This window comes from Uranotaenia lowii, chromosome 3 (assembly GCF_029784155.1).
Source record: "Uranotaenia lowii strain MFRU-FL chromosome 3, ASM2978415v1, whole genome shotgun sequence".
Classification (NCBI taxonomy): Eukaryota; Metazoa; Arthropoda; class Insecta; order Diptera; family Culicidae; genus Uranotaenia; species Uranotaenia lowii.
Window position 1 is genome coordinate 36,448,005 of NC_073693.1, and position 12,139 is coordinate 36,460,143.

Genomic DNA, 12,139 nt, shown 5'->3' on the forward strand with positions numbered 1-12,139 from the left:
AATATAAAGGGTTGGAAACCTTTTGAGGTCAATTAGAATTTAAAATCTTTTCTGTGGGCCGCACTCAAAGTAACAATTTTTAAGCTCCACTGATAGGTTTAGAAAAGTTTTAAATGAATGCATTTATATTATCACTAATATGAAATCTCTGAAGGAAAATTTATCATGATTTTTTTTTTAGTGTAAGTGAACCACCCGCTTAAAACGATAAGGTACCTAAATTACTTAATGTTATTAATTTTTATGAAATTTATAAAATAATATTTTTTAATTAATTTTAAAATTTTTGCAAACATTTTTTATTCCAAACAAAGACATCATTTGATTAAGTCTTTTTATCAAACACAAACATTTTTCGATGCCTTTTCTTTTTTTCAAACCGGTTTACTACTTTTTATTACTTCAAAGTCTTCTGGAGCTGTACCACAGTACTGAGTTCTAGTAAGAAAAATATGTATTTTTCAAAAAACACTCTTTTTCAAGTGTTGAACGTTGAATTTTTATTTAAATTTTTCGACTAAAATTCAATTCCTCTTTTCCGAGCGAGGTGGTTAGAGCGGCATCGAGCGAGGTTTACAAATGAGCCCCATTTACGAAACAGTCCTTTATAATAGATTCTAGACTTAACTTAAAGCCTTTGCGGAAGCTCTTAATTTCATGAATAATAATTATTATTTGAATTTTGAAATCTTATCTTCCCACTTTTCTTGGATCAATATTTCATAAAAACCATTGTATGTACGTATGTATGGTTCCCCCTATCGGTAGCAAGGACCTGCCTAGAGCAGTGTGGCTTGGCCTTCGAATTTCTTCTAGGGCTTCCACGGTCCGATGGTTCAACGAAGGAAGGCATCCAACCCTCAGAAACCTACAATAGCCGGCTACCCGTGCCGCTTGCAATAGTCTCTTCAGATTAACCCCAGACACTGCCCCCTGCCCCAGATGCATTCCCTCTGAAATATTTATAAAATGAAACACATCTTACCCACTGTCTTACCTGTCGGCAACATATGGGATTCGAACCCATAACGCTTCAATATTTCATAAAAAGCATTGTGAGAATAAAATATTTCGTAACATGTGTTAGATTTTCAGTTACCTATTCTTAACATTTGTTTTGATAATGTTATATTTGAATGTTTTTTTCCTTTTCATTTTTTGTGGAGTCATATGTGATATTATCGATAAATCATTAAGTTCATTACTTACCATACTTATTACACTAAAAACACAACTCATACATTTACCGAAACAATTTTATTTAAACTAAAACGCGTAACTTTCAAATTAAAGCGCGAGCACCGGAAATTACGCTCACTTTGAAGAATTTAGAAACGCGCACGACTCCGGCATCCGGCTGAAGAAAAAAACAAATACTGCTGCAAAACTAACTTACGGTATCGCCACCTGGTTTCCACATTTAGAACTAGTAAATCTGTCCTTTTTTCGTTTGCACTGCCATCTACATCTACATTCAACTGGTCTAAAAACACTTCGGTTCTTGAAATGGATGCAGCTGGTTTATCAAAGACTGAAACCAAGAGAATATCGATGGGTACAACTCATGAATTGATTTACGTTCGTCATGGAAACCCCCTTTCATACCGCAAACAGATCGTTCATACGTCAAACACAGAAATTTAAAAAAAAACTTGCGAAAAAATGGCCACTTTGCTGAAAGTGCTATCAAAACAAAGCTGCAATCAAAGGCAAATTTTACTGGGAAATCTCCGGAATTTCGGTTCATTCCATCCGGCCGTCGGTTCTACCGGTTGCAAGCTATCCGAGTCGGTAAGTTGACTCTGGATTTGGTTGTTGGGAAAGGAGTATTTTATGCTCATAACACTTGACGTTCAATCAATCTGCCGGAAGAAGAGATGATTGGCAAAACTCTAAAGATAACAGCTGATTTCATTGATTTTTTTTCCCTGATTATTCAATTGACACGTTTCAGCGACGCTGATTTGTCTCTTCTTCCGGTGGTAAGTGATTGATCGGAAGTGTACGCTGGACACGTGGATGGGCGCCAACAGTTGCAAAACTTGGTGGATTATTTCAAGGTCGCTTCAAACTTACATAACTTGATCATCAACGAGCAATTTTGTCAACAATGGGCAGAACGTATCGTCGAAAGAAACGTAGAGGAACAGGACGTATAGAAATATGTCTAGAGTACATCGAACTTTACCGGATGTTGAAAGGAATTGGATGGCAAAACGAAAAAGAGCTAAGAATAGCCAAGTTTCCGGGATCTGGGAATGGCTTATTCAGTAAACAAACTGTTAAAGCTGGAGATTGTATAATAAGACTTCCATTCGAGGCTCTTATCAGTTGGAAAACAATTGAGGAGAATCAGAGATTTCTCAGTATCTTTGACGTTGATGCGTTGAAAGAACTTAAGGCAGAAATTCAATTTCAGTCTTTGCTGGCTTTCTATTTGAGCTATCTAAATTCTATTGAAGATATGAGCATCAGACCTTATATCAAATCGTTACCAGAAAGCTTTATGGTGCCGTATTTTTGTGCAAAACAAGAGATGATTTTACTACCGGAAATGGTTCTGAAAGCGATGGTCAATCAAAATAAAATAATTCAGAAGAATTACAATTTAATCCAAACACTCCTAAAAACTGATCATCGAGAAGTTGTTAGCTTAGAGAATTTTAAATGGGCTTACTTTGTGGTAAACACCCGAAGCGTTTATTTGGAACCGCAAGCGATAAAAGGCTGTCACAAAAAGAAACTCTTTGACGGCAAGTTCTGCGATGAAACGAATATGGCTTTGGCTCCATTTCTGGATTTTTTCAATCATGACAGTAAAGTTAAAACTGTTTCCCGGTTGTCGATTCCTTGTGAAAAGTTGAACAGATGTAGTGTAAATGAGGAATTATTCTATGAGCTTATATCGGAAACAAGTTTTGCGCCGTATTCGCAGATTTTTATTAGTTATGGATGCCACAATAATACCAAACTGCTCACAGAGTATGGATTCTTCATTGAAAATAATGAACAGGAATATTTTGAGGTATCGTTAGACGATATCAACGCATTTATTAAATATGATCCAGTCCTTCGACCGCTTAAAATTCAAAGGGAAAAATATCGATTTATAGCCGATCATCACTTGTCGGAACAAATGTTTTTCATCGGTGGAGATCTACTGAGTAACAACCTAGCCATCACTCTGACAATATTGTTCATTGAACAAAATATCTACCAGCTCGAAACGGTAGCCTTCGGAGGAATTGTCGATATCGAACCACTCAACGATATTGCTCTCCGTTTTATAGATTTCAAAATATGCGAATTCAACGGATATATAAAAGGATTGTTCAATCTGAAAAGCTCACTTACTCCATCAGCTCACACCTGTCTAGCATACATGCAAGAGTGCATAAAATTTCTCAATAAAATACGTTCGAGTCTTGAACAGTAAACCGATGTTTTTCTCTAATAGAACTACTACAGCCGAACGAAACCTTCCGGCTCCGGAAACAAAAATGATTCATCCCGAACCAAACCTATGCTGGGAATTCCAGACTGGCGATCATTTTCCTTGTCGCGTGTTACCCCAGCAGCTGCCAACTCACGAACTGCGGAGAAGTCCACCTCTACGCCGGGAAGCGTTCTTGGAGATATTTTCAAAAAGCGGAAGCTGAAAGGTAATTTACCCTATTTGTTATTTTGTTATCCACCCTTTGACCAATTGATTTCTGTTCTGTTTTGTTTGCTGTATTATTTGGCGATTGGTTTTTCACTAAATTTTAGTCCCTCAAAATTTATCGATTAATTTCAATTGTCTTTTGATCTGTCCATCATTCGCCATGTAATCGTATGAAGTTGAGTTGACTAATAATTTCCACTCTTGTCGCTTGCTGTTCGCAACTTGTTTCCAAATCCTTCTAAAACTTTTTAACTTTTGTAGCCACAGTACACATTTGTAGATAAAACTAGTCCTCTAAATCACGTTTGAAAGTATTTGTGAAATTAATTCTGCTTTCTGTTTTGAATAAGCTTTCAAAGTAGCTGTAAAAAAATAAAATTTTCTAGTCCATAAAACCTCGAACTTTTTCAAAGGTCTTCCAAACGATAGTACTTTTACGATTGCAATAGCACCCATATCGACAATCCAGTCCGGTGGTTCTCTGTCGGGCGGCGGACTCTCGAACAATTCACTTCACAACAACCGCCAACAACAGCAACAGAAATTGTTTCCCCAACGCGTTCAAGATATCTCCTTCTCAAGTCGAATTAAACCGAAACCGAAGAATCTCGAAGAAGTTTGTCCCGGTTCACCCCAGAAGCAATCAATACGACATTGTTTTCATTTAGGACACCATCCGGCATCCGGGGAACATATCGGGACCTACGATGGACCGGAGATTACCGCGACCGACATGATCAAAGCGATGGCTGCCTACATCTGGCCGAAGGACGATGCACTCGTTCGTAAGAGGTAGTAGGGTTTTTGGCTCAAGTTTAGTTCAAAATTAAAAATTGCACTTTACCATTTCAGGGTATTGATCTCCCTAGGTCTACTCGGTGGTGCCAAGGTGCTGAATGTGTGCGTCCCTTTTCTGTTCAAGATGGGTGTCGATAACCTGGCCATCCTAAACATGGATTCGGTGCCCGAAGCAGCTGCTTCGATGACCATCGCTGTGCTTTTGGGGTGTAAGTTAAACGATATAAAAACATCGGCTGAGGAATAGATCATTGATCAATATGGCTAAGTCGCTTCAATTGTACCCATATTGCAGACGGTATAGCTCGAGCAGGTGCTGCCGGTTTCAACGAGCTACGGAACGCGGTTTTTGCCCGGGTGGCGCAACATTCGATCCGCAAGATAGCTACCAATGTGTTTCTGCATCTGCACAATTTGGATTTGCAGTTTCATTTGAGCAAGCAAACGGGAGCGTTGTCAAAGGTGTGGAAGATTCCGTTATTTAGGTTGTATTCGAATAATAACGTAGAAATCTTTTTAGACCATTGATCGAGGATCGCGGGGTATAAATTTCGTACTGACTGCCATGGTGTTCAACATCGTTCCAACAATTTTCGAGCTAGCGCTGGTGTCAAGCATTTTGGGAATGAAGTGTGGTTTGGCGTATGCTGGTGTATCGATGGGATGTGTGGGAGTGTACAGCGCATATACCCTTGCTGTGACGCAGTGGCGTACCAAGTTCCGTGTGTATATGAATCAGGCCGAAAACGAAGCCGGTAACAAGGCGGTTGATTCGTTGATTAACTTCGAAACGGTTAAATATTTTAACAACGAAAAATATGAGGCCCAAAGATACGATGAAGTTCTCAAGAAATATGAGGCTGCCAGTTTGAAAACTAGCACAAGTTTAGCGCTTCTAAATTTCGGTCAGAATGCGATCTTCAGTGTTGCACTAAGCGCTATTATGGTGATGGCTGCCAATGAAATAGCACGTGGGAACATGACTGTCGGCGATTTAGTTATGGTCAACGGTTTGCTGTTTCAACTATCAATCCCGTTGGGATTTCTTGGAAGTGTTTATCGGGAGGTACGTCAAGCTTTGCTAGACATGCGTACTATGTTCACGCTGATGGGTGTCGAAAGTGCCATTCAGACCAAAGACAATGCCCTACCGCTGAATATCAGCCGTGAGACAGCATCGATTGAATTCAGAAACGTTTGTTTCCAGTATAAAAACAGTAATCGTATTTTCGACAACCTGAGCTTCACGATACCAGCTGGGAAGAAAATTGCCATCGTTGGTGGTTCCGGGTCTGGAAAATCGTCCATGGTACGATTGTTGTACCGATTTTTTGAACCAACCTCCGGTGAAATTCTAATAAACGGACAAAACATACGGGAAGTAGACCTGGACAGTTTGAGGAAGGCGATCGCTATAGTTCCTCAGGATTCGGTACTGTTCCACGACACTATCCGACACAACATCAACTACGGAGATTTATCTAAACAACAACCGGAAGTAGAAGAGGCCGCTCGTATGGCTGACCTGCATGAATCTATCCAAAGCTGGCCCCGTCAATACGACACCCAGGTTGGCGAGCGAGGTCTCAAACTCTCTGGCGGTGAAAAACAACGAGTAGCAATCGCTCGAGCCATACTGAAAAACTCACCCATCCTGATCTTTGATGAAGCCACCAGCAGTCTGGATTCCATCACAGAGCACGTATGTTACCAACTGACTTTGTTCAAAAACCCATTATCTAATTTTCATTCTTTCTCAAACAAACTTATAGAACATCCTCCAAGCTCTATCGCGAGCCACCGAACACCGGACCAGCATTTGTATTGCCCACCGGCTATCGACAGTCTTGGACGCCGACGAGATTCTGGTGCTGGAGAATGGACGCATCGGCCAGCGTGGAACCCACGAGGAGCTGCTACAGGGCGGCGGCCTTTACGCCAAATTATGGGACACCCAAAATCGACTCTACAGCGCGGGTAATGCCAACAACAACAAGAAGGGAAAACCGAGTGTGGGCGCTTAATTTTTTTCTAGTGTAAATTTCAGCTGTTGATGTTAAATTGTCTGTTGAATGGTGTATAGGTTAAAAATTGTTAATGTATTATTATCATTTAGACGGCAATTTTGTTTATCTTCTAATGTACATACGACGAAAGCAAATAAACGATGAAAACTAATTAATCTAAGATTTTATGGGTTTCAAATTTTATACCATTCTGCATAAGTTTGTCCGATCTTCAAAATCTAAAGAAAAAGAACGACTCCCAAGAACGATTCAGGTAAATGATCCTTTAGAGATGTATAGGATCCCAGAAGGTATAAACAGAAAAACTACCTCCTAGATGAACTTCTGGTGAATCCATTTAAAAATGGGACCTGAAAAATCGATCTTAGGGTCAATCCATACATTGTATCAAAAATAAACCGATCGTTCTTTTCAAAGTTAAAGGATTTAAAAATATTCGATTAAAAAATCTAAAATCTGAGTAAGAAAGATCGATCAGTTCAGCAATACAGTTGTGTTCTTCGTGAATTATCTTTCTAACAGCTAGCACCATCTGGTGTTCGGTGGAAGAACTTTTTAACCATCTGTATAGGATTTGAAGCGTGTAGTGAATGGTTTGATTTAGAATCTTTAAAATTTTTGCTGCTGTTTGCAAGTTTCAATTGAATTATTAAAATTTTACTTAAACATCAATCCTTGTCAGTACTTTCTTATTGTTTGGCACTGGTCGCTTGAAGCCGCCAAAATGATCATGAAAATAAACCTCAAGATTCTAAATACCATCAAGACGCCATTCACCGCCCAGACACCATTTACCGCCCGAAATCACCCTTTTGTGTGTATTTTGAAAAAAAACTGGGATGTTTTCTCCAAATATAAGACCTGTGTTCTGTGTCGGCATCATTGTTCGACCATTTCACTGAAAAAACATCACTTAATTATGCTAAATATAGCCAGAAATAAAATATTTGGTTTTTCGTTTCCGGTCAAATTATTGAATTCGACGCCTGTTAGCGAACTAAGCATTACTGTACTCCTAGGGCAAAAAGGGTTTTTGTTTACTAGATAGTACATATTGGACCTAAAATCAACTTGAAACGATAGTTTTATTTTCGTAGAATAGATTTGCATAAAAAAAATTTCGATTTTTTCAATAGTTGTTGTTTTTTGAAGCGTTTAGTGATGGGCGGTAATTGGTGTATAAAAAAAAGTGTGGGTTCCTAATGACCGGCCACGCACAATTTCTTTGTTTTTAACGCATGTATTGTGCCAAATGTGTAAATTGTAAGAAGCATATAGTTTGATTATGTTAGAAAATGATGTTTTATTGCTGAAAGTAACCGGTTACTTGAGGTTGTTTGCCGGGAATCATCATTTTGTCAGTCAACGCACTTTGTTAAAATTTGTACTAAATTTGCGGAAAAAAATTCACAAAATGTATTCTCTAAAGAGCCAAAATATGGTTTTGACAGCTCGTTGCATGGAAAATACTAAAAAGAACAGTTTCCGTGTTGTTTAGATAGTTTTTCCTTGAAAACATTATCGATACCCGAAAAAGTCGAGTGGGCGGTAATAGGGCCGGTTGAACACCCCAAAGTTTAGTAAATTATTTTGAAAAGCGTACATTTTTCGCATTCCACTAATTTTTTTATTTAAAGTAGAGCAGTTTTGGGATGTATTGGAAAAGAAAGCGAATAAAAATCTGCCGTCGTTTTTTTATTACACATGTTTGAAGTTGAAAAACCGCTTAACTGGGCGGTGAATGGCGTCTTGATGGTAGTTAAGTATTGTTATCGATTAGTAATTGTGAACATTGTTTTTTTTTATGGTTTTGCAAATTTATTTCAGAAAAGTTTAATTATTTTACTCAATTAATGTGATCTTTTTTTTATAATTCGAAATCCTCGAATTTCGCCCAGTTTATCGATTCCATTATGATTTACATTAAGTTTCAAGTGAATTATTTTCTAGTTTAAAATGAAAAAATACTTAAATAGCTAAAAATACAATAACATTTCTCTTCTGGTCAACAAATCGATAATTAATCGATAGGAATAAATAAAATAAAGAAGAAAATAAATCAAAGTGAAGAAAGCAAGACCACTCAGTAATCTTTTGTGTTTTGTCCTTTTGTTCACGTCCATATGATGCGGGCCTCAAAGAAATCAATCACCATTTCTGGTACGTGTTCGCGGACCACCTTGGACGGTACCATTTCGAGCACTTCGATACCCCTCCACTTCAGCAGGAAGCTAAGTTCACCGTGCTCTTCGATGATTCCGATAATCTCCTCAACACGCTGCTGTCTATCAAAGCCGGTTGGTTTATCGTTGTTTCCCATGGTTGGTTTGTCGATGTTGCCTTTAGTCAGTTTCGTATTGTTGTTTCTTTCCTGGGGGGTCTTCTGTTTTGAGGTGACCGATGAAGGTTTTTGGGACGCGTTAGTATTCTTCTTTTGGTTCTTGCGGGGTGCACGATTGGAGCCATTTATGTTAAGTTTTATAGTAGGTTTGGTAGCTACTTTCTTAACTTTGGTATTCGGTTTCTCAATACCTGTATTGTCCACATCTTGTTCCTGTGGCTGATGAGTGATGTTAGTCATTGCTGAATGAAAGATTCCTAAAATAATCTGATACACTCATCATTTACCTGTGTCTGGGGTTTGGCCTTTCTCTTCGTTTTGGGAACAGCTTTTTCAACTTCCGAGTGCTGTACAACATCCTCGGCGCCCTTACGCTTAATTATGTACTTAGCTCCGCTTCGTCGAACACAACGCCCAAGTACTCGCTCGACGATGTATTCTTTTTCGGGCGTTGCCGCTGCTGACAGTTTTTTCCCGGACTGAAATTGGGTTTCTTATTTATTTACTTGTATCAGATGTTGAAATCTATCTATATTTACCATTTTATTTTAGTAAAATCAGGTGAAATCACTTAATTCTTAATTTATTCGGTGTTTCTTTTTTTTGCTACAAAATTTTTATAGCGTTTATTCCCGAACTCGCAAACGCGTAACTTCACTCTGAAAGCAAGCACCTTAAATTTGGGAATGCCAATTACTTGTTTAGTACAAAAACATCAAATCTAAGTTGTAGCAAATTTGAGATTTGATGAAATCATTTAATTACCTAAATTCAGTTTTGGTTTTATTAATTTCACTAAAATAAGTTCAGTTCGAGGAAGAGTGATTGTATAAAGAGGTATATTCCTGTAGAAAAAATAGAAGAAATAAATAAATACACAAATTAAAGCTTATTTTTTCTATTTTCTGACCATGTTGTTTGTACTCTCAAAAATAAAAATTAACGATGAGTTCGTAATTCGATTTTTTGGGTGATGCATCAGTCGATCGATTTTTTTGGTAGATATTAAATAACTTTCCAATTGCTTTTGCATACGTTTGTTTATAATTTACGAACACCAGCATCGATAAAAAAATCACTTCGATAGAAAAAATCAATTTACGAACACGCCATAAATTATCATGCACCAACAAAAATTTTTTTGCGTGTTGTAATGTGAAAAATATTTAGATTCGAAAGGAAACTAGCTGATTCGCCAACATTCTATTAGTAAAATGCATATTTTAAGCTACACGGAAAATAAAAAAAAAGGTAAATTTTACCTTTTTGCGAGGTGAATTTTTTCCACCCCTCTTTCGAGGTAAATTTTACCTTTTTTTTCATTCACCTATCAAAATGGTAAATTATACCTTTTTTCAATTTACCTAGCAAAAAGGTATATTTTACCTTTTTCGCATTCACCTAGCAAAATAGTAAATAATACCGTTTTCCCATTTACTGATTTAAAAGGTAAATGCTGGTTGGTTTGATTGGTTTCTTCAATAAGAATTAAAAAAATACAAAATTCTATCAAAAATTATATTTATTGGAGATAAATAGGGACTGGTAATTCGGCTTCGTGTTCTTCCGAGCCGCCATGGCCGCTGAATACTCCTGCGTTGCGTACATTCATGACCTCCTCTGTTCGGCTCATCCGGTCAGGTTCGGCTTTTCCGGCTGGAGGATGACGTGGAATACACCTATAAGCTCTATGGGTCGATCTGAAACAAAAGCAATGTATTATGACGAGAACCAGCACAACAAAATGATATCTAAGAAAACACTTACCATTCTATTCCGATTTTCACATATTATGCACAAAGCAAAACTTGTTCCTGAATGACAAAACAGCTTAACCTCAATAAACGGGTTCGGCGAATAGTCACTTTTTTTCGAGAAGAATTGTACCGTTTTGTTTAGCTCAATCCAGGTCAACTTCACCTCGCTACGAGGTAAGTTTTACCTTATTTGGTTTTACCTCTAGGTGAATTATACTTTTCTATTCAGCTCAATTCAGGTGAACTTCACCTCGATACGAGGTAAGATTTACCTTTTTTTGGATTCACCTTTTTCCTCGGTGAAATGTGCCTTTTTTCCAACCTCGATTCAGGTAAATTTTACCTCGCTGTGAGGTGAGTTTCACCTCGAAGAGGTAGAAGCTACCTTTTTGGCTTTCACGATCGTTTACCTTGGCTATCTCGGTAAATTTTACCTTTTTATTATTTTCCGTGTACAATTACGTATGAAATAGAAAATTTCAAAATGTGTTCCATCATATATTTTTCATTAAATCAATTGATTTGTAATGAATAATTTCATTATGTTGTTGGTCAAAAAAAATAAGATTAATCTGAAAATTTCAAAAATCTTGAGATTTTTAATCTGGCAGCATTGTTTCAATTTGAACCGTGTACTAAAATTTCCCAGAACACATCTGAGATGTACCCACCAAAATTTGACATTTGAGAAAGTATAGACACAAACCATTGTTTACCGGATGCTTTTGACAGAAAAACGATATAATCGTGGATGCGAGTTTCGCGTTGGCCGCATCTTTCTCTTCAAAAGTTTGCAAACATAAAAGTGAAAATTTTCCTTCTCTTGAAGCTCGTAACTCGAATATCCATTAACTAACATATTAAACATACCATGGCGGATGTGTTGGATATCTACAACCACGAGGAATTCGAGGTGGATGAGGACGGTGATCAGGGAATCGCTCGGCTCAAAGAAAAGGCACGGAAACGAAAGGGACGCGGCTTTGGGAACGAAAGCATACCCCGGGAAGCGATCGATTACGAACGGCTGCAGGATGATGAGGACGAAACCGAACCCGGTCCACAGCGTTCCGTCGAAGGGTGGATCCTGTTCGTGACCTCCATCCACGAGGAAGCTCAAGAAGATGACATCCAGGAGAAGTTTTGCGAATTTGGAGACATCAAAAACATCCACTTGAATCTGGATCGCCGGACGGGGTTTCTCAAGGGATACGCTCTGGTCGAGTACGAAACATACAAACAGGCGCTCGCAGCCAAGGAAGCCCTGAACGGGTCAGATATACTCGGACAAACCATCGCCGTGGATTGGTGCTTCGTAAAGGGACCCAAGAAGCTGAAGAAATCCGGGGAGCGTAGACGGAGATAGAACTAAGGATTTTTTTCAATATTTCAACGTAATGCAGAGGCATTTCAACAAAGCACTTGATAACCAAAATTTGGTTTATTTATCATTTAACGCATTAACCGAGAGATTCACGTAAAATAAACAACATGTATTAAAAGCAACAATTACCGAGTATTGGGTTTCTTTCAAATTTTGGGCCAATTAGAT

General features: G+C 38.1%; 3 protein-coding genes across 6 annotated transcripts; 2 read left to right on the top strand and 1 right to left on the bottom strand.

Moving 5' to 3' along the window:
- The first annotated feature begins 1,661 nt into the window (after positions 1-1,661).
- Positions 1,662-6,640, top strand: LOC129756149 (iron-sulfur clusters transporter ABCB7, mitochondrial). 3 transcript variants are annotated; one of them, XM_055752930.1, is made up of 7 exons: positions 1,662-1,791; positions 3,458-3,662; positions 4,051-4,456; positions 4,517-4,671; positions 4,758-4,924; positions 4,983-6,164; positions 6,235-6,640. In XM_055752930.1, exons 1-7 carry the CDS (start codon positions 1,663-1,665, stop codon positions 6,484-6,486), a joined length of 2,496 nt encoding a protein of 831 aa, XP_055608905.1. In that variant the 5' UTR covers position 1,662; the 3' UTR covers positions 6,487-6,640. The 3 variants fall into 3 exon arrangements, with proteins under 3 accessions (XP_055608905.1, XP_055608906.1, XP_055608907.1); XM_055752931.1 differs by having other exon boundaries at positions 4,078-4,456; XM_055752932.1 differs by having other exon boundaries at positions 4,333-4,456.
- Positions 6,641-8,316: 1,676 nt separating this feature from the next.
- Positions 8,317-9,480, bottom strand: LOC129756155 (heterochromatin protein 1-like). 2 transcript variants are annotated; one of them, XM_055752942.1, is made up of 3 exons: positions 9,370-9,480; positions 9,118-9,309; positions 8,317-9,043 (listed from the first exon to the last, which is right to left on the bottom strand). In XM_055752942.1, exons 1-3 carry the CDS (start codon positions 9,370-9,372, stop codon positions 8,603-8,605), a joined length of 636 nt encoding a protein of 211 aa, XP_055608917.1. In that variant the 5' UTR covers positions 9,373-9,480; the 3' UTR covers positions 8,317-8,602. The 2 variants fall into 2 exon arrangements, with proteins under 2 accessions (XP_055608917.1, XP_055608915.1); XM_055752940.1 differs by having other exon boundaries at positions 8,319-9,049.
- A 1,855-nt stretch (positions 9,481-11,335) lies between these two features.
- Positions 11,336-12,101, top strand: LOC129756156 (RNA-binding protein 8A). The gene has a single exon (XM_055752943.1). It carries the CDS (start codon positions 11,459-11,461, stop codon positions 11,951-11,953), a length of 495 nt encoding a protein of 164 aa, XP_055608918.1. The 5' UTR covers positions 11,336-11,458; the 3' UTR covers positions 11,954-12,101.
- The last annotated feature ends 38 nt before the right edge of the window (positions 12,102-12,139 follow it).